At 41.3% G+C, this 26,126-nt stretch overlaps 3 protein-coding genes across 6 annotated transcripts in view; 1 reads left to right on the top strand and 2 right to left on the bottom strand.

Annotated features, from left to right (window-relative positions):
• Window positions 1-48: 48 nt before the first annotated feature.
• jam2a (junctional adhesion molecule 2a) lies at window positions 49-15,329 on the top strand. 2 transcript variants are annotated; one of them, XM_038718701.1, is made up of 10 exons: window positions 49-433; window positions 4,407-4,472; window positions 4,662-4,772; window positions 6,206-6,355; window positions 6,457-6,644; window positions 6,759-6,861; window positions 9,638-9,745; window positions 9,876-9,891; window positions 14,053-14,086; window positions 14,330-15,329. In XM_038718701.1, exons 1-10 carry the CDS (start codon window positions 385-387, stop codon window positions 14,366-14,368), a joined length of 864 nt encoding a protein of 287 aa, XP_038574629.1. In that variant the 5' UTR covers window positions 49-384; the 3' UTR covers window positions 14,369-15,329. The 2 variants fall into 2 exon arrangements, with proteins under 2 accessions (XP_038574629.1, XP_038574637.1); XM_038718709.1 differs by having other exon boundaries at window positions 52-433; window positions 9,879-9,891.
• Window positions 15,330-16,691: 1,362 nt separating this feature from the next.
• Window positions 16,692-18,562, bottom strand: atp5pf (ATP synthase peripheral stalk subunit F6). 2 transcript variants are annotated; one of them, XM_038718734.1, is made up of 4 exons: window positions 18,470-18,562; window positions 17,843-18,012; window positions 17,469-17,593; window positions 16,692-16,790 (listed from the first exon to the last, which is right to left on the bottom strand). In XM_038718734.1, exons 2-4 carry the CDS (start codon window positions 18,010-18,012, stop codon window positions 16,762-16,764), a joined length of 324 nt encoding a protein of 107 aa, XP_038574662.1. In that variant the 5' UTR covers window positions 18,470-18,562; the 3' UTR covers window positions 16,692-16,761. The 2 variants fall into 2 exon arrangements, with proteins under 2 accessions (XP_038574662.1, XP_038574670.1); XM_038718742.1 differs by lacking the exon at window positions 18,470-18,562 and adding an exon at window positions 18,244-18,267.
• Window positions 18,563-21,652: 3,090 nt separating this feature from the next.
• Window positions 21,653-26,126, bottom strand: part of appa (amyloid beta (A4) precursor protein a) — a 32,248-nt gene continuing 27,774 nt past the window's right edge. For both annotated transcript variants that reach the window (XM_038718655.1, XM_038718646.1), the window contains 2 exons: window positions 24,669-24,815; window positions 21,653-24,148 (listed from right to left, as the gene is read on the bottom strand). In XM_038718655.1, the coding sequence (XP_038574583.1) occupies window positions 24,047-24,148; window positions 24,669-24,815 (249 nt within the window). In that variant the 3' untranslated portion in view covers window positions 21,653-24,046. The remainder of the gene's footprint in view (window positions 24,149-24,668; window positions 24,816-26,126) is intronic.

Here is a 26,126-nt window from a genome sequence, read left to right as displayed (position 1 = left end):
CGTGTGAAAGCACACCCCGCCCTCCCTCCACCCCCATAGCCACCTAAACCAGCTCCGAAACCGCACATCAAAAAGGACAGAGGACGTTCATCCACGTCTGTGATTATAACAGAGACACGCCGCTCCCAGCCATACTTTCCCAGCCAGGATACCAGCGTCTCCGACCGATCGTCCCGCTCATCCGCTCGCCTGCCTGTAGATCCGCGCCGCGACGGGTCGGTTCGCTCGCTTCCCTCGCTTCCCTACTGGACAACAGTTTATTCCCTGGAAGCTGTATGAATTATTGGAGAGTTGTGAACAAGTGCGACAGGAAAGCTGAGGCTCAGGATCGGTCACCTCGCTCCGTCCAGAGAAGACAAAACTCAACTAGAGTTGTGGACGATAATGGAGGGGACATCCCTGTATCTTCCTATTGTTATTTTACTGATGCAATGTAAGTGGCAAATGAAACGATTTAAAAGTCATTTAATTTAGTGTTCTAGACTTATTTAATTTAATTACTTATTTCAAAGTGGAGACACTTTTTGTGTCTTTTAGTGTTTTTAAAAAGATAAATTCATCAGAGAACCTGATTTTGCATCATAATTTTTCAGTGCAAATTTGCTAAACTAAAATCTTATTTTCTTCACAGTTTTATGTGAGATTCTGTGTCATTCCGCAGTGCCCCATTTTATTGTAAAGTGTTATTCCACTGTTTCCCAGTTTAGTTAAAGCCCCTCTGTGAGAGTGGGCTGTGGTGATGATGGAGCTAGGCTGGGTTCCTACAAGTTGGCCCTAAAGTTGTACTTGGTGGTGTGCCACCTGATGGTGTGGGCGGAATGTTGGTGGCGGGTGGGAACCCATTTTGGCAGGGATGTTACTGGGAGACTGAAGAGTTAGGGACAGGAAGTGGAAATGAACATGAAAAACATGAGAGAACCTGCTTCTTCAGATAGCAAGAAAGGGCCCAACTTTCTCTGATGATCCCGCATGGAAACCTGTGACATGCAGGAAAAGAGAAAGCCGTTGGGCTCCAGGGGAGCAGCAGCAGTTTGAGATAGATGTGATGAGACAGTGAGAGTGAATGACGCATATTTTACTCTGTGTTGTCCACATTTTGCCACCTGTTAGGCCACCAGGTCACGGGTTCACATGAGGTATGTGTGCCCTGTCCTGCTGGGGACAACCTGATAGAAATCACTCATCATCTGGCACATAGATAGATGTCAAACGGTTTAACTGAGCAGCATCAAATCTGCCTCAGTTCAACTTGAATGCCTGTGGAGTGTGTCAAAAAAAAAAAAAAAAAATCCTGGAGGAAATGTTTTGAGCGGGTCTCCATGGCAAGACATCCAACACCCCCCTCCCACACACACACACACCATGTCTTACTAAGACAGCTGTTGCTCACAGGGTTACAGTCATACAGAGGGGCTTTGTTCAAATGGAAAACACACACACACACACACACAGTCACCATGTTTTTGTCTGTGCCCCCATAGCCTTGAAATTTGTGTGGTGCCTAAATTCACGTTATCTATATCAAACAGCCAGACAGGATATGTCCTATGGGACCGTCTTGCTTCCTATTGCACTTGTTCCCTGTTAATTTGAATAAGTGCCTTAATCATTACTGCGCCATGTTTTTGACCTCGGCACAGCCCTGGCAGAGCCCACCCCAGTCTCTGTAACACTCTGTACGGACCACGTAATGAGAGTAAAGCTGCGTGCCAAGGAGCTAGCGTGCCATCTTTCTATTTTTGCTCAGGCAAGAGGGTGTGTGTGTGTGTGTGTAAGCTTGTCTGTGTTGACGCCTTTGTCTAGATGTTGATGTGCTTCAGAGCCACAACAAAGCTAAGCATTTTAATTACCACTGTGGCCAGATCTGATGCCATACTGGAGGACCAGAGACCTGCTGCTGCAAAGCACATGAAAAACTTGAGTTAGAAAAAGGGCTGTAAGCAATCTTTTGTCATGGATTTCAGTTTGTGATTCATGCTCATTAAAATGATCTTTAAATTGTAGTAAATCTAGTCAAACTAATGCTGTACGACTTGATAGGGCTACATATTTAGCTAGCCACTCAGGTGGCCAAAGATGCTGTGCTCAACAGCAGCCCAAGTCTGGCATGCCTGACTCCCTCGTGATGTGTGACACAGCGAAAACTTGGGCTAATTCTGGGTGCCAACACTGGCCCAACTCTAGCCCATGTGCTGCTAACGGGAGCTGATTACCAGCCCAAACCAAGTCTGGCAGCCATATATGGACCGGATTTAACTCATGATCGGTCCTCACAGTCACGTATGCTGATGTTCAGCCGCAATCAGCTAGCTATAATAGCCCTCTACTAGCAAATATGTAATACTTAATATATCTTGTTGTGTATCTTGAACATTTCTTGCTGATTTATTGGAAAACTGGCCTTTTATTTTGGAAGCTACACCATGTTAACATTACCCACCATTAGATTGTAAAATGATCTTAACTGGTCATGTGTTCGTTGTCTGCCTCGACGCCTTTTGTAGTTAATTGAGGCCATTGAAGTTGACAGTGTTCATAGTAGTGGAGCGCACAGTGAAGCGCGACACAGGGGCAGTGGGACCTCACAAGCAGAGCCTCTTTGCTCATTTTTTGATGTGTGTGCTCATGTGTGCGTTGTGTCAGTCAGTGCAGCGGTAGAGTGTGGGCATGTTGTCAGACCTGCTACATTTCTTCTTTCTCAAAGAGACACGCTTCACGGTGGCGGCAGGCCTGGTCTCACTCTATGTGACAAGAGCTTCTCCCATTCACAGCCCTACTGTCTGAGAGGATCTCCCTCACCTTCAATCCCACTCTCTCTTTTATTCATGCCTCTGCGGGTCCCTGGTCCCTTCCTCCTCCACTTCACTTGTATTCTATTCTTAGAGCCGCTCATCTCTCCTTTGTCGTTCGCTCTCGTCCCGTTTTAATCTCATTGTTTCGCGCTCACTCGTCTCGTTCATCCTTTACTGAGACAATGCTCCTCAGAGGGTGTCGAGGTACGCGAGCCAAGGCTACGATGATAATCCTGGTACACTGCCGCAAGTCAACACATAGCAAAGTGAGGGGAAGACGGGGCGTCTGGAGGGAGCGTGTGCAGTTTTAATTAACTTAGCTCAAAGTTTGACCAAGTGAAGCTGGTGTAAATTGAGCCAACTTGAGCAAAAGCTTTTTAAAAACTTGAGTGCGTGTTATGCTGCATTTGGCAGATGACATTATTATTGTATAGGCTGTTTTTTATTTAAAAGCTCATTTAAAAATATCTGTCTTGGAAATTAGAGTGAGTGAGACCTTTAGGTCTGCATAGAAACCACAACATGGCCGCCTTCCTGTTCTATTCCATGCTTCCTGCCTTTTGTCTCTGCTTGCCCTCCATTCTTCCATGTGACCCCTCCCTTCACAGGAGAAGACTTCTCCTATAGTAAGCCAGTAACAATGGGCTCTATATAGGTATTTACTGACAAACAGGAAAGTAGATAACTGACCATACTTTCCCTATACATGTTTTTAAATTTACAATTGTAAGATTTTAATTAGGATGTGCATTTGGAGAGACAATGGTAGGAAGTGTGTGAGTGTGTGTTTCCTGGACTGAGTTAAGCTTGCTTTCAAGAATGTGCGAAAGTGACCTCTTCATTACGCCAAATTAGAAGTTTTTCATAGCCCTTAATGTTCTGAGCAAGTACCCCTGAGGCCCATTCAACATTTATTATATAATTTTAAAATTACATGGCCTTCAGTCTAAAAAATCCCCCCCCCCCCCCCCCCTCCTTTAATGTGCAGACTTTTAAGAGATGTTTTAGGCTTTTGGTCCAGCAGCAGCAGTTTGTATGTTTCTAACCAGTTTCTCCTTTATGTAACCTTCACCCAAATAGAACATGTATTTAACAACAGGACAACCAAATTATAATCCTCCCTGTAAACCAATCAGCACACAGGAAAGGCAGCTCCAGCTTCCTCTTCCTGTTTGGATGTCGGGTGTCAGTGACACACAGACGGCAGGGGGGAAACAAACACAGACACTGTGCCACACGCCTCTTCCTAATGCCCCCTATACATCAGGTTAATCTGGACAAGCCTTGAGATGTTTGGTAACCTTGTTCTGACCTGCGCTTAGATAAACATACGGCGGACTGCTCCTTAACCCCGCAGGATTAAAGCGGAGGAGGGAGTAATCCTCAGATCTCCTGGAGGATGACTCTGCTGTGTGTGCCTCCAGACAGTAGAGCAGGAGAGACCAAAGACAGCTATTAAGCATTCTCCTCTTGCAGTTGGCGGGCAATGGGGAGCACTTTACCCAATTCACCTTGCCCCCTAATGGATGACAAGCGATATTGCGTTCTGAACCGTTCTCACCCCTCTTTTTTATCTCCTACTCTCCCTCCCCTCTCCTACTTCACCACCACCAGGTTCCCCCTCCATTCCTGTTACCGTGTCGACCAAAAGTCACAAAGTGGAGGTGCGCGAGTTCTCAGGTGAGGCAGAAAATGCAGCCCATCTCACATTGGAGTCATTTTTACTCTCAAGAAGTTGCTGCTTTATCAGATTCTCTCTGCCAGAATAACCCATAAGGCTATAAATAGACCAAGCAGTTAAAAATGCCACAGATTGAAGGCTTTGCTATTCTGCCATAAATATCTCATTGGCTGCGTTCCCTTTTTCAGATGCGATGCTGTCCTGCGTGTTCCACACAGAGATAGACCAGAGCCCACGCATCGAGTGGAAGAAGAAGGGGAAAGGTGTGTCCTTCGTGTACTATGAAGGACAGTTCAAAGGTGAGAAAGCAGCCTGTTGCTCTTTATGCCCTTGGTGACAATTTGTCTTAATCGGCTTGCAGTACCAGCTTGATGGGGTTTGCCACACAAGATGAGAAAAAACACCACCCAGTGAGCCAGGAATGATGGATAAACTGTTAGATATTATTGCCTGTCAGTGGTGTAAAGACATAAAATCTGAAACTGCCTCTTACTCATGATCCCTCTCCTTTGTGGTTTAGGATGTGGATTTAATGTGTGAAATAAATAATAAATCATACTGTAGCTCCCACCAGGTCAGTCTCTTTTTATAGACGACGCAGTTAGCCTGACAATTTTCTAAAATGTCTGGGTGTTGAGATGCCTCTGACCCACCGCCGCATCTTTATCGGCAGCTCCACTTCACAAAGGCCTGAATAAAGAGTTACTGCTTTCACAATGTCAGGTGATTTCTCTTAAAGAGCTGTTGGCAACAAGTATCTTGTAAATTAATGAAAGGTCACGCCTCTGAAACCTACTCTGCCTAGGGCAACAGATTAGCTGTAAATGTACCCTGTAGCCTTAAAGGTTCTATTCATCTGCAGTGCATAGTGGGGCTTCTTGAGTCCCTTGAGGTTAGGGGCTGTGGGGCAGTTGCCCATTTTGCCCAATTGGTTATTGAACCTCCATGGACTCTTCCAAACCAAACAAACATGAAGCTAATCAAGTTGTTGTTATAGTGCCATGAAAACTTAATAACTTCAATGTTTCCCTCTAAAGATGAAAAATTTTTTGACGACTCGTTGGAAGAACACAGAATGCAAGCATGATGGTCTAATTGTAAACAAGTTAACTTATTAGAGGTTCATAATCAGTCCAGATTAAATTCTGACCTTGGTTAAAACCCAGCTAACATAACCTGTGCTACTTTCACTTCTGGAAATTTGATCTTAAACTGCTTAACCTTTTCTTTACTTCTCTTGTTTTATGTTAAAAGTGCCAGACAGGGTAAACACTGTCTGATTTTCCTCCTCCACACATTATCTTAGCAACTGCCTTTTACTTAGAAATGGGTGTAGGGCCCTCAGAGAAACAGAAAGCTACTGTTAAGATGACTCAAGGCAGATGGATGACTGTAGCAACGAACTGGAAGTATGAATGACCTCCCGCATGACAGTCCCTCCATTACATTCTCGTCTTGTGTATGAAAGAATGGACGGAAAAGCAACCCTTTGCTGTTTGGCTATAGGGGGACCGGTTGATCTCGGTACACCTTGGGCCCATTTGAAAATGAGAAATAAACTCAAGGGAAATATCTGGCTCTGTACTGCTAAATGCTCCACTCTGCTCTGAATGTAATGTCTCATATTTATGTAGCAGCAATGTAAATTATGGATTAAAACATGCACATAGTGGCTTTAGCCCGCAGCCAGTGAAGACATTTCTTCTTCCTGATCTTCTGTCCTTTCCCTCAGCTCCCTTTGAGGGCCGGGCGACCATTGATGGGGCCACAGTGATGCTGCAAAGGGTGACCCAGGAGGACGCTGGGGAGTACCGTTGTGAGATCAGTGCTCCACTTGACTCCGTCATCCTGGGCGAGACCAACATCACTCTCAAAGTCCTGGGTGTGGCTGAAAGAGAATATAATTTTTTTTATGAAGAAAGTTTCTTAGATTTGCTTGTTTTTCCAGGTCTTGCTTAAGTTTCTGTAATTCCTGTCCTCTAGTGCCCCCACAGACCCCGTCCTGCGAAATACCCAGTGCTGCAGTGACGGGCTCAGTGGTAAAGCTGCGCTGTAGGGACCAGCAGAGCATCCCGCCTGCTACATACTCCTGGTTCAAGGACAGCCAGCGGATCATCCCGCCCCGCCTCACCAATGCCTCCTATGTAATCAACTCACAAACAGGAATACTGGTGAGTGTGTGTGTCCGCAGATAAGAAGGACAAGGATGGAGTGTTTATTAAGAGATAATTTATAATGTCTCCTTGAAGTATCATGTCTTATCGAAACAACCGTCTCTTCTACAGGAGTTTAAAGCTGTAGCCAAAGAGGACACCGGCCACTACAGCTGCCTAGCTTCGAACGGAGTGGGACCGCCAAAGACGTGCAAGGGCAAGCACATGACAATAGGTGTGTGTGTTTTTCCACACTTCATCCTGCCTCTTCGCCCACAACTTTCAACACTGGATAAAATCAGGGATGCAGTGGAGAGGAAAAGCCCACTACACTTATTTTACCCTGCTTATGAAATCTTAAACACCTTTACAGACTAGCTTAAATTTGAAGGGCAAATGACATGAGTTACGCTGTTTTGTGTGGGAAGGTCTTCTGCTTGCTAATAAATTATATAATGTACTCTAGGTTAAATGCAAGCAACCATTTTATCCACTTAATACACTACAAGAAATATTATTGGATTACAGGGAAAGGCATTAGACGGAGGTGCATTGAATTGAATTTATTTCAGGATAACCCCTTGAGATGTATCATCTCATTTTCAAGGAGGTCTTGCGGCATATATGTATATACAGACAAAAAAGTTAACCACACAGTACATATACAAAAACATAAACACAATACAAACACAGACATATATACAAAACAATAACTCGCTCACCTGCCCTTACCCTCACGATTAACATAGCACACATATTAAAGTATATTGACAAATAATCAGCCGAGTGTATTAAAAAACTAATGTGTCATTTATCAATATGCCTTATGACAAAATGTAACATGCAGGATAACGTCACATCTCACATAGAAATGTCCTAAGGAAATCAAGATAAAGAAAACGAAGACAGAAAAAGTCATGATTGTATACATACTACTATATATTTTCTACATAAACCATTTATATGTAATACCATTGGTATCCCTAATAACAAGAACATGTAGTTTTAAGAAAAGAAAAAAGTGAAAATTTGAATAAGCCAAATGTGGAAAGAGGACGGTTATTCCAGTCTTGAGGGGCCTTATATTGAAATGCTCTCCTACCAGCTACAGAAAATAACCTTGGTACCGTAAAAAATGTTGGACATTGGAGGTATCTAAGTGAGTATTTCGAGCAATAAGGTATTAAGTGCTGTTTAAGGTATGCAGGACAATTGAAATAAGCACATTTAAAGATAAACAGAACCCAGTGGTAATCCCTTCATGGTTTAGGTTGCAGCCAGTTTAGTGAGTCATACATAAGACAATGATGAGTTTTAAATGGACAGTTCAATATAAATCTGCAAAGGGAACTGAATACAACATTAAGGGGTCTGAGATTGAACTCAAAGGTATTAGTGTAGACTATGTCTGCATAATCAATGATTGGTATTACCAGTTGAGAAATAAAATTTTTTTGATTGATCTGTACAGAATGTTAAGACATCCATATACTTTCCTAATGATATTGTCAATGTGTATCTTAAAGGTAAGGTTGGAGTCAAGCCAGAGGCCCAAATATTTAAATTCCTCCACATTCTGCATAAGGGATCCATCTAAAAACTATATTTTAAAAACATGAAGCACAACGGCGATTTTGTATTGTGGAAAACACCATGCAGCAGGATTTCTTCGTATTCAACAGAGGTTTATTAATGAACAGCCACTGTTGTACTTTATCAAAGTCAGACTGAAGAGTTCTTTCAACTTGCAGCAAATCCCAGTCAGAGGTATAGATGACAGTGTCATCAGCATAAAGCTCTAAATCACAATGAGAACAAACTTGTGCCAGGTCATTGATAAAGATCGAGAAAAGTAAGGGGCCTAAAGTTGAGCCTTGAGGAACACCTTTATCAACAATTAAATAATCTGACTGGAATCCTTGGTAAACAACACAGACGTTTATTATTATGCAAATAGGCGTTAAACCAGAGCACAGCATGTTTATTCAAACCAATAGATTAAAGCTTATCCAGTAGAAGGTAGTGGTCAGCCATATCAAAAGCCTTTGAGAGATCAATGAAAGCAGCACCAATGAAATGACCATTACCAAAACCCAAGAAGACATCATTTGTAAATTTTAAGAGAGCAGTTGAAGTAGAAAAATTGGATCTAAAGCCAGATTGATAAAATGTTATAATTATTAATGTACTCAGTTAGTTGATTAAAAATTAATTTCTCAAATATTTTAGCAACTGCACAAATGATAAAAACCGGGTGATAATTGTTCGCATTAGATTGGTCTCCACCTTTGAAAAGAGATGTCACTCTTGCAGCTTTCCAAATTTGTGGCACAGTACAGGTAGTTAATGATAGATTAAAAATATCTGCAAGAGGAAACATCAATATGTGAGCTGCAATTTTGATAAACTTGGCTTCCAGATCATCTGGTTCTGCACTGCACTTTAATTTAAAGTCATGTAATACATTATAGACATCGTTAGGCATGATCTTTATAAATGAAAAAGAGCCAACAGGCATGGAAGAATTAGAAGACCATGCCAAACCATCAGAGCAAACAGATTTTGAACTACATAAAGACGAAAAATGATGATTAAAGGCATGAGCTATATGCAAGGGATCAGATAAAATGTCATTATCCTTGCATATTTGTTTCACAGAAGTTTTCATTTTTGTTAAGAATGTTATTTAAGTGATTCCAGAAGTGCCAATGAGGTCTATAAATATTTCCGATAGTAAGCTGTTTGAACTCATGAAAGATGATATTAGTAAAAAGGCACTCAAAGTTAGTAGGCGCAACATTAGGAGAGACGCACTCCGAGACCAGATTTGTATCAGCATAAGTAGCCACACCTCCTCCTCTTGATGTCCAATCAGCTCTATATAAAACATAATTATCAATTCCCACCTCATCATTAGTGATTAAAATGCAGCCTTCCTGTTTATGATCTGATGTTTGTAGACCTTTTGGAAAACAGGCCATAACTCAGTCTTCACTCCCTCTCGCTTCCAGAGGATGTCAACGTCCTGGCTGTGGTGGCAGCAGTGGTCGTGGTCTGCCTGGTCATCGTGGTCTGTGGCTGCGGGGGATTCCTCTTGCACCGCAATGGTTTCTTCAGCCGTGAGTGTCTTCACTTCAGTCACTTTGTCTGCTTGCATGAACAGTGCAGCAGTTAATTGAGATATTGTTTTTTATCCCCCCCCCATTCACTCTGATTTCTCCTCCATGGTCATCCTGACTCATCCATCAGCAGGACACAGAGGAAGGTAAGAGCTCTGTGATTGCATTAACATTGATGTGAACAAACACAGGCTAATACCCTACATGCTGAGGATTGAGGGAGGGGGGATGAATGAGTTGTTATTGCACTTAGACTGTGTGTCTGCGTGCTGAGTCAGGACTGTATACAGTGACAGCTGCGGCTGTGTTTCTACTCATCCAGTGATTGGTGCCCACAGATGTAGAAACCATAGGAAAACTTTTGTTTGTTTTTTTAAATTCATTGCCACTTCTAGGCAGATCTACATCTGTTGAAATCATGTGAAAATGTAGCAAGACAGATGATCTAAAATTGCAGACAGTTAAAGGAGGAGAAATAATCAGTCCAACATAATTAGGGAATAATCACTGTCTGTTAATCAGCAAGGAGGAAAATATTGGCATTAGAAAGAATTGCAAGCAATTAAACTGATTGGATGGGTAATTTGAAATGGATTATTTAGATATTGAAGTGATTGAAGAATGAGACAGTGGAGGAACAGAGGGATGATCATTTATTGCAGTGTATTTACACACAGTAACAGCCCTGTCCCGCAAACACACCAGAGTGGGTGTAGGGACGTTTTGACGCTTGACTGGCTGGAAACCACAGAGACACAAATGCACGTCCTCTTGTGACTGGCCTAACTTGCTTGACTTTGTTATTCGATTACTGGCTCGTTACCGCACTGTGTTTGATGGCGAGTCATCGCGGAGCTCTCCTTGAAGCTGATGCGAAAGCTCTTTGTCTAGGTTAAAGTCTGATGCTTATCCCACCAAGCTAACTGGAGCTGTCAGTGTCAACTTCCTATTTATAGAACAGGCTTCTTCACAAAGACTCAAAGACAATGTGACAGGATATCTGATGCACCAATATTAGGCACAAGTTAGCGGAGTAGGAATGCAGATCTAGGATTTATATCTGCCTTTTAGAGAAAAATGCCATGTCTGTCCTTCAGCAGAGAACATAGTTTGATACAATGGGTGTTATTGTCTGGTGACTCAGCAGAATAAGGCAGAAATTTCACCTCAAGATAGATAAAATATGAATGGACAACTGTGCTGTGTTATCAATTCAAGGTGAAGTGTTAGTCCCCAAGAGAAACAAATGATCTGTGATGCATGATTGAAATACAACTGAAGATTTCCATAATGGGATTCTCTTAGCCGACAGGCAGAGCATCCATTTGCAAATGTCCATTAAATATTGCAGTAAATCTCTGACAGAGCTCCTGTTGAATTCACTTTACTTCAGACATTTCAACGACATATGTGGCTCCCGTAGCTAGTGTTTCAGACAGATATTTAAAGAAACATTTCAACTTTTTCCTTTTTGTCATCTTGTATCAATATCATCACAAAACAGCAGAGGTCAATAAGAGAAAATCCTCACAATCAGTGTAAATTTAAAAACTGTTTACATAAAAATGCACGTGTTATTAGTTATTTCAAAGAAAAGACAGATGAAAAAGTGTTCTGTAATGGCATGGTAGGATATGTTGCTTGTCGTGGAAACTGAAGTTCCGTGAGATTAGGTCATATACAGCCAACACAATATCCTTTTACTGACCTTTTATTGCAATATCAAACATTACATTTGCATATGGATCTCATAGTCACAGATACACACTGAGCAATGTAATACAAACCTGAAAGAGAGGCGGTAGAAAAGAGTCACACAGCATTTAGACATTGCTTATTGGGGTGTTGGATTGCTGCATGTGATTGGCTCACCACTTGACCTGCTCACTCCAGCGTTTCGTTCAGTTTTACTGCATCATGATTGGCTGCATGTCAGTACAGCGTTGCTGCTAATTTATGAAATATGAAATAATTCATAAAGGTGTGCTTGAAAATAGCGTTTTGTAAGTGGAAGCCTAGTTGTGTAATCTGTACATTGAATTTGTACCAGTCATTGCTTGCAAGTTTGTTTTTTCGAGTCTGAATATTTACACTTCTAGCCTTGTCAAACTTGCACAGTTTACAGGCAGAAGTCTAAATATTCAGACAAAAAGAAATGCTCAAACAATGGCCTGAATGTACAAATTTAGAATCGTAATTAGGATTACAGTGACAAACCTGCATTTTCAAGCACGCCTTTATGAATGATTTAATATTCCATACTAATAACCCCCCCCCACTCCATAAAAGCATGGTGTGCAGTGTGAGTCCGAAGTGACCCCCCCGCCCGCTCTTGTTGATCCTTTTTAAAGCCAACGCACTGACCCCTACAGGTCATTTTGGATCTCCCAGTGTCATGGTGCAGCCCACATAAGCAACCAAACCCTGCACAGAACTGAGGACACGTGAGTGTGACCCTTAGGTCGACAGACAGATATGGAAGCTATTAACAGCCATAATAATTTGAATCTTATACGCAACTTTATTTTTAACGGTGAAATGTAACTTTGACTGAATACTTAAAGGAATGTTTTACTGGTTACTGTCTCATCAGACTCAAGGAAATCCCTGCACCTGGCCAAGAGATAGTTGGATACATAAACCCCCTGTAACCATGAATTGTCATATTTTAATGGATTATAAAGTGTTATTGTTGAGCTTTAGAGGTGTTGGTAAGCAGATTTTTTTTACTTACATAGGCTAGATCTTTCTGTAGCATAAAAACTGGAAACGGGAAAACGGCGAGCTTTGCTCTGTCAAGGATAAAAGAAATTTGATTACCAGCACCTCTTTTTTTTTTTACTTTTTTTTTATTAAAACAAACACAATTTCCGTCCACACCAGCGTTTTAGCTGCGTATCAGGGTTGATCTCCATCTATATTAAAACGCCTGAAAACACACCACCACAAAGGTGATTGTCTACGCCACAGTTGCAGTAGATTTAGAAAAAGGCGAAAGTACTACTACAGATGAAGAACAACACCAGAGATTTTTTTGCCTGGACAGACGATGAGGTGGAACACGGGAGTACAAATTGACTGTGGTGGCAGAAAACAGACTGGGAGTTGTTGCAAAGTAAACACGGCGACATGCACAGTAGGCTACAAGTGTAAAAGTGTGCGCAGTGCAAAATTTTTTAATAAATATACCAAAACACTGTTAGTAGCATTGTGTTTTTGCTTTGCATGACCCAATCAGCCAAACATAAGTGTCTGCGTTTTTAAAGTCCTCCGTTTTCGCCTGTCCGCACTAAAATGAAAACACGGTCGGCAGCTTTTTCAAACTTCTCTGTTTTAGGTCTTCGAATTTGCCGTTTTAGTCTAGACAGGAGGTGGAAACGTAGCAGAAGGTCTTCGTTTGAAAATGAAAACGTAGTAGTGTGGATGTAGCCTAAAGCTCACTAATTAGCACGCTATGTCTTATTTGTTTAATCCATTGAAAAACAGAAGTGAAAATTGACAGATGTGGTTTTATAGAGGGGTTATGTACTGAACTGTTTGTTGGCCAGGTGCTCGACAGGACAGTAACCCGTGCATATTTTTATTTATTTATCAAAATGTTCAACTACTTTAAGTATTCAATAGTTACAATTAGATTTTCAATTGTGACAGCTTTTTGCTTCCGTAAGCAAACCAGCAGAGGACCATTTGTGTACGTTTACATGTACAGTCAGTTGCCAGTTTATTAGGTACACCTAGCTAAAACAAATGCAATAAATCCCACTTTCATGAAGGGTTATAATGTTCAGTTAGAGAGGTGTTTGCCATTTTTGGAGGATGTGGTTCATGGGGCTTTTGAATTGTAATTAGACTGACCGGTGTTTCTACTGTTTTGTCCACAGCAAGGCAAGCTAAATAACAGCTGCACCTCTTTGAATGATGCAAAATCAACACCACACACTGATTCTAACCCTTGTGAAAGTCAGATTTATTGCAGGACTGTTTAGATTACTTTCAGCTAGGTGGACCTAATGAACAGGCAGTGTGTATTTATGTCCATAATGGCGACGACGATTGTTTAGGTTCAAATGTTACAAACACTGAAATCCTTTACACATTTCTTTCTCCAGTTTAATACAATCCTGCTCAGTCGCTGAGAGTTCAGTCAGACTCTCCTTTTCGCCCAGTCGGAGGTTTGCCACATATGATGTGCATTATTTAAGCAGGGCAAGATATGACTCAGGATACGGCTGTCCGCTTTGAGTGTCTACTCTTCTTTATGACTATGTCAAACTGTCCAATGTGCTTACCATGTCTTCGTCTTTCAGGTCCAATGTCAACTACATCCCTTCGCCCCAAGAAGTAAGTGTTTTTGTCCTAGTCCTCGTCGTCGTCCTCCTCCTCCTCTTCCTCTTCCTCTCTCTCTCTCATGTTGGGCACTGAGCGGCAACATGAGGGAAGCGCTGACTTAAGCACAAACAGCTCACACTTAACCTAATGAGTGTTGCTGATTGAAATCAAGACACCGTCACTGAGAGCCGTAATTCTGAAATGAGTGCATGTAGAACTGTTCAATACGTAAATCCTTTGTCTGTGTCTTCCCAGCCCCAGGATTTCAAACACACCCAGTCATTCATGCTCTGAGAAGCTGGCCTTCCTTTGAGAACACACTGCCCTCGTGACAAGATGCCAACACTGGATTCTGTGATTTTTCTTTTCTCTCTGGACTCTGAATGAGCTCTTGCTCTTTCAGTCTTCTTCCTCTGCCGCTCCTTTTGGATGGGTTATGGCGAGCAAAATTTGCAAGGCTTCTTCTTACTCTCTTGCTTTGCTGTGTGGGTCGCCTCTTTCATTGACATTTTCTGTCCCTATTGCAGTAGGTACATAAGTCCTTTCATGGCACTTTGCTCCCCCCTGGTGGTGACATGTTGAAATACCAATTGATGTTTTCTGAATGATCCAGGGGACCAGTAAAGTTTTCAACACGTTTTGTTTCTCCCCTCTGCAGGCCAATCGTTTTAACTACCTTTGTTTTCTTTTTACCAAAGACAGACCGGGATTTATTTGCTTTAAAACACCGAATCATCACAAGGGAATTCTCCTTAAAGCCATAGTTTTGGAAAGCATTATTTTCAAACTCCTTTAAACATAAATGCAGTTTACCTCAGCATCTGCCACATGCCAATGTTTTGTCTTCTGTAATACTTGGGCCCGGAGCTTACCAAGGGCCACGGTGACACTACTTCCTCATGATCTTAGTAACAACATGAAACCAGACCAAGCCAGTCCAATTATACTGAGACCAACCCCATTCCATCCTGATGTGCCTGCATGGTCTTTTTATACACATATATACGTGTGTATATATATATATATACATATATATACACCTTGTGCCTTTTTAATTTGTCTGTCATGTTTATCTATGGATCACAATTTTTTGGAAAGAACTTGCCTTACTTTTTTCTGTCTTGATATTTTTGTGCCACAGTTTATCAATGTTTATCAAAATGGAGTGTCTGTTTTTAGACAGTGTGTGAAAGGATTGTTCAGAGTTTTATTTGAATAGTATATAAGTAATAAAACGTTTTTCTATCCAAAACTATACTTGGAGTTCTTATTATTGTGATCACAATTACAAGGTGGTGGTAAAGTATTTACATTTTCTACTACTTAATACTTAACCTCCACTACATTTGATAAGTTTAGTTACTATTACTTTGCATATTCAGACTAATACAAAATATAATCAACATGGTGTATTAATATAGGTTAGAAGATAAGACTTCACAATTCACAAGCTATCATATATAAAGTAATTAAAATTAGCAAGATCTGTGTACTACTTCTGTCTCTGCAATTACAGCATCAACCTTCTGACTGATTTTTGAATTATGTGGAGAACTGATGAATCACTAAAGCTGGTTTATCGGTTGTTTTGTGTCCTCCTGCATTGCTTTTGCCTTAATCCTGAAACTAACTGCATCATCTCATAATGCTGAAAGCCTCTTCTGTATTTCCACACAGGGTAAAACACTGAAGTGCTGTGGCTCAGCGAACGAGACTGTACATTAATCTTTCACGTGTGTCTCCCGCTGACAGGCATGTAGCATCAGACAGGTTGACAGGTGGCTTCAGCTCAGTGCACATGGGGCAAGAGTTAAGTCCCGGTTCAATTTTTAAGAGTGAACGCAATAAATAAAATGCTTCGTCTCCTACAAATGGGATTTGACCCAACACCGGATCATTTGATTAGATCTTTTCTATGAAAATAAATAGTATAATAAAGTTTAAACAGAAAATCCAACCTTCACTCAAACTCACTGTGCAGCCACAGTGTATTTATAGGAGTTTTCTGGATGCTTTCTTGCATAGCTGCAAATCTGTGAGCTACATCTTTGTACATTTTCTGAGCACCACGTTAAAGCATAGCTGCACAATCTCTAAAACTCCAGGCATCAGGTCAGATGGAATCTTACCCTTTGACACTATTTTAGGTTTCAAATATTCATTTTGGAGAGGCCTAAATGAGTTTGACCTCGTTATAGTACAGCACTCTCAAGACCAATTTAGAGCGACAGCCAATTTCCAACTAGGTCAGCCAGCATTTGACGTCCTCCATGAATTTCAGATATCTGCATATAAATTACAGCCACTTCCAATGCAAATTCAGCAAAGTTCCATCTTATTCGTCACACTGAAATCTAATCTATTTTTGGCAGACACCGCTATCACTTACCTCTTAATTGATCAACCTGATTTTCAAGACAGAAATCTTTGTTTAAAATATTTGGACTGATCATAAAGAATTCAGTTATTTATATTTAAGTATATTGATGTTTTCCAATTTAGCATCACAAAATGATAGAAGGCATCTGAATATTTTATTTTGTTTAGCCACTGTACAGTGTAGTGACAGTAGGTAGTGACCATCCGAGGCAGCGTAAAGACGACCAGTGCACCATGGTTCAATCCACTATCTTTTATTAAATAGAACATATTGGTGACATGTAGGAGATATACAACATGGACAGCATTCACTTGGCTCCTTCATCAAACTTGGGCTCTGGAAAAAAATTAAATATAGAACTATTAGTGACAGACATACTGCAGCTGTGCGTTACAATACTTGATTAGATTTGAAATCTAGACAAGACTATAGCAATATGTACCAACTAGCTTGATGTAACTAAAATGAAAAGCTTCCTGAACCGATTTCAAAACAGAATGAGAAAAATCATCTGGCTTTGATAAGAGTCACTATATACAGACGGAGCCCCAAATCACAATGCATCGCTCCAACGGCAAAGGAATCAATATTTGAGGGAGACGGTTCTGTGAAAGTAAAGAGGAAAAAAAAAAAAAACACAGCTGCCATTGTAAGCACCAGAACTGTAGCTGATCAAAGTGAATGCAATCAGCTTGGACCAAATCAAGAAATAACATTGACAACTATTTTTTCCTAAGTAGTGATTAGGAAAATAAACCCTGTCTAAATAAATGGAGCTGCAATTTCCATTTATTTCAACCTCTTATAAACAACACAATTTATTAGTAAGGGTGTGACAAGATCTCATGCCACAAGAAATTAGCATAGGCGATGCCCCCGCCACTTTTAAATCATTGTCATTGAATGTCAATAGTGTTCAGATATCTTTCGTGAACCAAAGACCTATTGTCACACCCCTATTTATTAGGTTTTTTAAATTAATTAGGGCAGGAGACCAACTAAGGCGAAACTAACCTGAGAATTTGAAATCAGGGAACTTGTTGAGGTCTCCTCCACCATATAGCCTCTGCAGTTTGGTAACCTCATCAGACAGGTTCTTCTGGTATTCGGGTCCTGCTTCCACAATACCACCTGAAGTTCTGGGAGAGCCAAGGCATCAAATAATGTTCAAGTGATGAGTGGAGGTGATTCCATTTGAATACAACATAAACAGGAAGGATTGAAATGAAATAGTGGGCTAAAGAAGCCAAAAGCTGTTCACTATGACTTAGGCATTGAAAGTTAAGATTTCACCAGTGACTGAACTCTGAGCTGGAAACCTACTTGATTCCAAATATCTTGCATGGACACAGTAGTGATATTACAGGAGTTGTGTATAATCAACTGACTTGCTCTTGGCTTTGTAGTCGCGGATCTTGTCAAGGAACAGTTTCTGGACGGGGTCGAGATCCTTGGCCCGGTTGAAGAGGACAGCGGACATGCCGATGTTCCGGCGCAGGGTCAGGCTCACGGCGGAGCGCAGCACGGAGGACAGCTGGAATAAGCGGTGCAGTGCCATCTGAAAGAGCAGGAAGCCTCGGGTTAACTTATGTTGGCAACAGCACGACAGGCTGCGATTCTGGTTCACGTTAGTTAGCTGCGATAGCGCTAACGTTAGCTCAGTTTAAAGTTAGCTGCAGTCCCCTGCAGCTCATACTTCTCTAAATAACACTGAGTTAGCCAAGTCACACAGTAAACAGGTACAACATCATAAGCGACTTCCGAAATGCTAACCTGATCGTCGACTTACATTGGTAATGTCACAACGACGTTTTACAAGGCTAATATGCTATGCTAGCTTTAGCTGACGCGACAGAGCCTTCTTACAACGTCCTCTGTAGTCTTTTCGTGCTACAGTAAGTGACGATAACGTCACACTCACAACATAAATGAACTTGCGTTTATCAGTAATGACAAATAAGGTGAAGGTAGATGTTTGCAAAAGCATCCCTTTTAATTCTCAGGAAGTTACTCACCTTGGATTTGACACTTAAAGTTGAAGATCCAAATGTGGAGGACCGCGGTGGATTGTGGGAGTGTTGTGGTGAAAATCAGGCGTTCGCGGACATCAAACTTGTCCCTTTTTATGCGCAGCGCTGCGCATATTTAGGTTGACCTCACATGGCATGAATAAATGTCAATTATTGAACATATACATTATGTACGTATATGTAAATATATTGTTGTGTATCCACAAACATGAAAAACAAAATGAGCCTTAATTCAGTATCCTAATGTTTCACTTTGACAGAAAATATAACAAGAGAACTCATTTCTTGATTATTAATCATTTTTATTTCTTTATTTTCACCCTTTCAAGAATCATCTCATAAGATAACATTGCTTGTATTTAGGGCTAGGCAATAAAACAATAATGATAATTATCACAATATTAGTTTCCTTTAGCACTTAATTTTTCTATTAAGATGTTTGTTATGTTGAGGAAAAGGGACTGATTTTTTTTTTTACAAATCATATTTCTTGAAAAAATATGTCATCATAATACTTTTTAATGTCCCACTAAAATCTGAGATTTCTGAATTTGACATCAGATTTGATCTGGTTTCTTTAACTTTCTTCAAAAATGCAAAGAGAGGGTGTTGTGAGAGTGAGATAAATGTGAAGAAAACAACACTGGGAGCAACTGGTTCTGGTTCTTGGGGATCCTTCATAGAAACAGCTTTACTGTCTGCATATATACAAGCCATATAATAAAATGATTTGCTTTAAGAGTGATAATCGTTAACTGCTTAGCTCTTATTACAAAAGTACAACATTTTATAAGTAAGAAAGATGTTTAATTTGAGATACTGTCTTTATTTCTTTAATAAGTCCTATATCTCTGCATCTCTTGTGCCTGACCTTATCTTTGCCTCTAGAGACCTTTGTCTGTGTATGATTAGACATGCAAGTCTCAAAATAATGCTAGTTTCCAGTAAAGAGGAAGCTGAGGTCCACTCTTTTGCTGTAAATTAAACCAAAAGATAAAGCTTCCCTGACAACTCATGTGTGTATCTAGTGCACATGAGGGGAGTAGTGAAAAAAGGTGTGATAAAGATGGGAAGGTCAGGAGTTTTCCTTCTAAAGTTTATGTTTTTTTAAAGTAAATTTTTAGTAAACTTTAAGACTTCTTTGTCTTCTGTAAGTATGTCTCCTATGCATTCCATGATTACTTCAAGATAATCATTTTAATGAGGAAAGAAGCCACTATTAACCTAACCTAAGAGAAGAAATGCTAATTTTGTCTATGTTTTTTTCCTCCACTTCTGGACTGGTAAGTTAGTATTCTTTTACTTTAACAGCCACACCGCCTACACCTGCACACCTCATTACAGATAAACAGCAAACTGGCAGCATTTTGTTAAAGGAAATCATTCCAGATTATGTTCAGTACCCCACTCTCTGAAACTTGCCAGTGAGAGGAAGAAAGGCGTTGACTAGGAAACTTCCTGAACCAAGAGTTAGAAATTTAATACAGAAGGTCAGGCCAGTATCTCAGTCATAATGCGTTAAGGGATGCCCAGGAAAGTGGTGACCTGTGAGAGTGGGGTTTTCTTGCAGTGGGCCAGTTAATTCAACAATTTATACACACCAGAATTGAGTCAGCTAAAATGGGCCACTTTCTGTTAAATGACTTATAAAACCATCAAATTAGCAATGCATTAGATCTATTGATATTTTTATAAATTGGCATGGCTCTCTTAAATATTTTTTTGTTAAAAAAGTGTAATTGTTTTAGAATAATGAGAGTTAGAGTATCAGCAGGTTCCCTCACAGCTGTTCAGGTTTCCTGTTCTCAAATCCAGTTGCCCCAAAAGTTTTAATGATTTTAGAGCAGAGACTTTCACAGGTTGGCGTACAATCCTTTATAAGAGCCACTGAGTTTTCGAGCAGCTCCCAAAAGAAAAAGTCAAGAGCTGTCAGAAACAGAGTAGTGGTCCAGGCCGGTAGAGGACTACTTTGAAGTTGTGGGTTCAATCCGTATCAAGGTCCTATGAGTTTTGAAGCAACTCCTAAAAGACAAAGTTAAGAGCTTTAACAAATAGAAGTAACATGTCTGGTCCGCTATCTTAGGGTGCTGGAGGACTGCTTTGTGGTTCAGAGGTTGTGGGTTCAATCCATATCAAGGCCTGACAACTTTTGAAGCAACTCCCAGAAGAAAAGGTCAAGAGCTCTAAAAAAATAAAGGTGTCGGGTCCAGTGGCGCAGGCTGGTAGAGTACTGCTTAGAGGTTCAGAGGTTATGGGTTTGACCCTTATCGAGGCTCAGTGAATGCCCGGAGAAAAGGTTCAGATGCGAAGGGAACTCAGTGGTGTGGCCGGTTTGACAGTGACTGTAAGGCGCCAGTGGTGCAGTGTCTAAGGTTCAAATCCCACCTGCAGCCTGCATTTGATTTATACAAGGGGGAGTCTAGACTGTTCTAAGGGGGGTGGAGTAGAGGGGGTGTTTGGTTGTTAGATAAAGTACCCTAAAAAGCATCTATTTTAAAGTTAATACAGAAGTGTGAGCTATAAAAAGGTATTAGTAAACACCATAGTGTTAATTCAATCTTCACACTTTGAATTTACGCAAGTCGACAATAACCTAATTAGCTCTAAACTTCATCCTGAGGGGGACCAAACCAGGGCTGGGCCCCCGTTTGGTGTCTTGACCGGCCTTGGGTTTACTGGGGGTTTTGCCTGCGCTTGTGGCATGAGGTGGCAACTGGCTGGGCTGGGGGGCTGTCAACTACATTCTGCGACAGGCACACACACACACACACACACACACACACACTTCTCTGTGGTGTCTGTCTGTGTGGAGTTTGTGCCCCCCATCCCCAGGTCTCAGGGAATGTGGTTGAAGAGTTTAAAAAAAAGATATATTTCATTTTCTCCTCCTGAGACAGCAGGAAAGAAAAAGAAAGTCATGTTCTGAAGCGAGTAGTGGAGGAGAGGGTGCTCCAAGACAAGAGCCAAACCTAGTGGGAGCAGTAGGCCTGAAATGATAAAGGCCACTTTCATCCAGTTCAGCTGACTAAAGCAATTGAGAAGGAAATACAGAAATAAAATATGCTCAACTGCGGAGAAACAAAATAAATAAGACTACTACACTGTAGAATGTGTGTAGAATATTCTATTCTAATTGTAGTTTTCAGAAAACACACAAAAGACAGCATCTGTATGTACATTCAAAACTTTATTATGGAATACAGTGTAGAAAGCGTTTTCCCAGTCAATGCAAATGGCCTGCACAATATTACACAGTGGAAAACAAAAAACAATATATAATCCACAGAAAAACAAAAAGATAGAAAGAAAATCCTGCTTCCTCTTCTACTCTACTGCCCTCTGTTGGGCTTCTAATGAGCACCCTCTGAACCCCACCCCACTGCAGCCTCCATACATACATGTCATTCACCATTTCCTCACAGATGTTACTCGCCGCTAGATTGAATAACAGAGTGAGAGGTCACACTGTTTTTTTTGCTAGAACTTCCCTTGGACTAATGCTTTCAACCCCCAACCCCCGACTCGCTCTCAGCTCTCTCAATGGTGTACGCCTCTATCATCTATATACAGACTACAGTGCTCTGCCTCTGAGGAGTCAAGTGTGCGTTGATGGCAGAGAGGTGAGCAGCATGCCTGAGGGGAGAGGAAGGCGAAGGAGGGAGGGGAAGGCAAGTGCTGGGGTGGGGGTGAAAATCCATTATATATACACAGACTGCTTCCCTGGCTGGCTAGCCATCCGGAACTGAAGTCATTTCCTCTCTACCTCCTCCTCCTCCACCTCTCAGCACTCCACCTGTTCTATCAGCAGACACAAAATGATTACAAAACCAAATAAGAGACGGCGTCTGCTTACAACTGGACGAAACACCAGACTGAAAATGACAAAACACATACACGCAAGATATAGCCTATCCCCCCCATGCCGGATTCCGCCTATTTTCCCGCTCCCCTTCCTGCTCCCTGTAACCTTCACACCCACAACATGCCCTTTTCAAAAAAACACGGTCACATGGAGTGAACAAAAAAGCACAAATTAAAGAGGATGATTTCTGAGAGCCCCTCCCTACGCGTAAGGAATTTCAACACAATATATTTCAGTGACTGAGAATTATATACCAACAGAGATGAAGCCAGCCACTCTCCTGTCGCTTCAGGAACATAGCATGGTTTAAAAAAGAAATTGAGAAAAAAAAAAAAAAAAAAAAAAAAAAAAGATATGAGGAACACACTTAAATTCCAAAATCACAGATCTCTTTTAAATGTGTATTTTACATGATATCAAAGCAGAGCCCGGTCATCTAGATTTATATATATATTTTTCATCATTGTTTGAATTCACGTGATCACGAGAAGATACTAAATGTACAATCTTGCTAGAATGACAATCTATACGTGAGAAAGGATCTCGAGAAAGAGCAGCGTTAAGACCTTTTTTTGTTTGTCTGAGTTTGTTTTTCCAAATCGTGTTGTCATTGTTGTCATGCACTACATAGGAACAGCTAAGACTTCAGCATTACTTCAGTAACATTACACGCAATTTAAAAAAAGGACTTTACATTTGTTGACTTCTGTTTTTTTTTCCTCCGTTTTCATTTATTTTTTGAAAAACAAAACTGGAAAATGAAAAAGAAAAACTCTAAAAAGAAAAACAGCTCATTCAGAATACATAATCGCCACCGTCGTCAACATGTTCATTATCATCAGCATCTCCAAATATCTTTAAGAGCCTTGTGTGACTTAGCACAGCCCAGCTGTCGTAAGAATGCGCAAAGAAAAGAGGATGGAGGGAGGGGTGGAGGAGAAGGAGGGGAGGGAGAGGAGGCTCACATTTACTCCAGTGTAGACTGTAGAGTGAGTGCAGTAGTGGTGCAGTTCGTGGGGAAAAAACACTGGGCTTCATTTATAAAAATCAAGTTGCTTTATTAAACCTATATTTCATTTTAGAATCGTTACAAAGAATATGATAGAAACAAATCAACATGTCCATGTTAATGATTATGATGATTCTGTATGCAACTGATATTTGTAAATGAGGCCCAGGTCAGTGTGCGCCTAAAATCCTGCTGATCAGTGGTCAGATTTGCCTACACACACACACAAACACACCATCCCAAGCCAAAATACCCCAACTATACACTGGCCCTGAATCAGTGTGGAGAGAACGCGCTTCTTTCCCCCAAGGAGTGGGTTTGTTTCAATGTACTGGGCGGGGCCTTTCCCCCCACCCCATACATCAGCAGGCCCAGATGGAGCAACATTGAAAAAATGCCCTTCTTTAACTTAAAAAAGGCGTCTTTGCCCTGATAAAGTGAACGAACTTGGTGCAAACTGGCTCGGCCGCAGCTCCCGCACAGTCAAACGTGAAAGCAAACCCTGGCTGCCGTCGCTCCCGTATGCTTGTAACTGACTATTTCAGTCACGCGTTGATGTAAGCCACACTCCCTCTGGGAGGCGTGGGACTTGTCTGGGTAGAGGGGGTGGGAGGAAGGGGAGGGGAGGTGCTTGATGTGTGAAAGGAGGTGTGTGTATGTGTGTGTGTGTGATGTACATGTGACATTCTCTTCAGTTCTGCATCTGCTCAAAGAACTTGTAGGTTGGGTTCTCATAACCGTTCTGCTGCATCTTGGACAGGTGGCGCTCTTCAGGGGTGACGGCGGCGTCCACCTGGAGGCGAGCCAGAGAGAGTGGGGGGAGGTTAGACACACACACACTCATATGGTGTGTACAAATGTAAAGACAATGTACATTTAGTGTTTCCTGGAAGTATAAAATAAAGAAAGAAGGCTGCCACAACTACTGTATTTTAATGTTGTTTAATTAATCAGGTAATAAAAGTTCTGAAATGATAAATGAGGAAAACAGAAAATGGAAAGCAGGAAATTAATTAGTAACGGGCATTATATTTATTAAGCAGATATAATTCAAAAAAATGTTTTGCAGCGTGTACAGTACCAATAACAACACATACACACACTGACATGTATAGATATACATGCACAAATTCAAGAGCTATAGTGAAAAACACACATGCATGTACACAGCATCGCCCCCCAACACACACACCCACACACCCACCCACACACCCACCCACCCACACCAGACTGACCTATAGAACAGCTTGTGCGCGCACACACACACACACACACACACACACACACACACACACAGGTCAGCTGTCTCTCACCTCGATGACTCCGTGGTGGATGGAGGTGTACTGCTTCTTCCTCAGCATCACCAAGGTGATGACGATCACGGTCGCTATGACGACACCGCCAACCATCAGGCCGATGATGGCACCCTTGTTGGAGCCCACATCCTCTGCGAAGAAGACCTGCCGGGGGAGTATAAGGGCAGATAGTGGTCACTCACAAGGCAACAGCCAATCACAACCAGTGTGATGATTTTTATGTAGTCAGAGCAGAGATGTGGTACATCAAGGACTTTCTTTACAGTAAGCTTCTTTCTCTCATTGTGTAGCAGTGAAATGATGGTGTCACAAGCACACAGTGAGTAATTAGTGTGGTTTTCAGCACAGCAGGGCTGAGAGCTAAATGTGCTTATAAAATGGTCTGATGTCACTTCTCTCAAGGATCCAATCCAACACTACCTTTATTCAGATGTGTGGGAATAGCACTTAACACTGGTGACATTCAGAGTTACAGCCCATTTACTTCCGTTTCTTTCCATTTTTTTCGTTAACCCAAATTGTTTTGCAGTGCTGTGTGTAATTACATTTTCTAACATGTAACCTGTTTTTGTAATTTTTAAGAATAGCATCATTACAGCATCAAATTTACCTTGAAAATAATATTACAGCTGTAAGGTGACTTGTTTTTGAGGGATAATTTTCCTGGTGGAGACTTTAATTTGACAGACAACAGAGCACAACATAAAGCAGCAATGATGCAGTATGACTCAGCTCCATCACAACACAATACTGGGACACATGATTAACCACATTTCACAACAACCAAATGAAGGCTTCAGCACCTCGGTCGCGGATTATATCTGTGGAAACTCATTTTTCACACCAAACAAAATTAAATAGAAATCAAATGGTGTCCTCTGAATGGAGGGAAAGAGCTCCTGATATCACCGCCTGGGAAAATGGGACAGAAACCTAGTCGACTGGCACAAACTTCCAAAAACACCCCTAAACTGCAGATAATCTAACAGGGATACATCTTGACATCTCAGCGCTGCTGCCCCTGCTTGGCACAAGCACTGCAAGTTGAGTGGAGACTTCTCCAGATTAATCCTACAGAACGCTGATTGGGGTTACCATGAATATCAAATTAAGGAGTTGAGTTAAGGAGGCAGCACGATACACTGGCTGCTCATTGTGAATGCAAGAAATGTGATATGTAATAAAATGTAGGGATTAAGAGATTAAAGCCTTTAGGTGAGAGGAATAAGGTGCACGGATTTGGATTTGACTGAGGATGGATTGAGGTTTTTGTGCTGGTATTACACGACTGTATGAGATTAATGAATGAATGCAGAACTGGGTTACAGCCCTATGAGGTTTAGTACAATAACCTGTGGCTGACCAGGAAAATACTTACAGCACAAAACTTTACTCTGATCAGAGGACAGCGGGTTTTAGAGAAGAGCAGGCGAGCGTGACGCACGCATTATCGCC

Source organism: Micropterus salmoides, unplaced genomic scaffold (genome assembly GCF_014851395.1).
Source record: "Micropterus salmoides isolate LMB-PRFRI ecotype aquatic unplaced genomic scaffold, ASM1485139v1 Ms_hic_scaffold_1, whole genome shotgun sequence".
Lineage (NCBI taxonomy): Eukaryota > Metazoa > Chordata > Actinopteri > Centrarchiformes > Centrarchidae > Micropterus > Micropterus salmoides.
Note: the sequence above shows the minus strand (reverse complement) of the source record. Positions and strands in the feature narration are given on the sequence as shown.

Bases quoted from the DNA above. Each gene is read 5' to 3' on its own strand.
- jam2a (XM_038718701.1), top strand. From the start codon at position 385: ATGGAGGGGACATCCCTGTATCTTCCTATTGTTATTTTACTGATGCAA. The intron at 434-4,406 runs GTAAGTGGCAAA...CACCACCACCAG, and splicing joins TGTTATTTTACTGATGCAAT to GTTCCCCCTCCATTCCTGTT. The intron at 4,773-6,205 runs GTGAGAAAGCAG...CCTTTCCCTCAG, and splicing joins CTATGAAGGACAGTTCAAAG to CTCCCTTTGAGGGCCGGGCG.
- atp5pf (XM_038718734.1), bottom strand. From the start codon at position 18,012: ATGGCACTGCACCGCTTATTCCAGCTGTCCTCCGTGCTGCGCTCCGCC. The intron at 17,594-17,842 runs GTCAGTTGATTA...TGGCTCTCCCAG, and splicing joins GACTACAAAGCCAAGAGCAA to AACTTCAGGTGGTATTGTGG. The intron at 16,791-17,468 runs GTTAGTTTCGCC...ATTTTTTTCCAG, and splicing joins CCCTGATTTCAAATTCTCAG to AGCCCAAGTTTGATGAAGGA.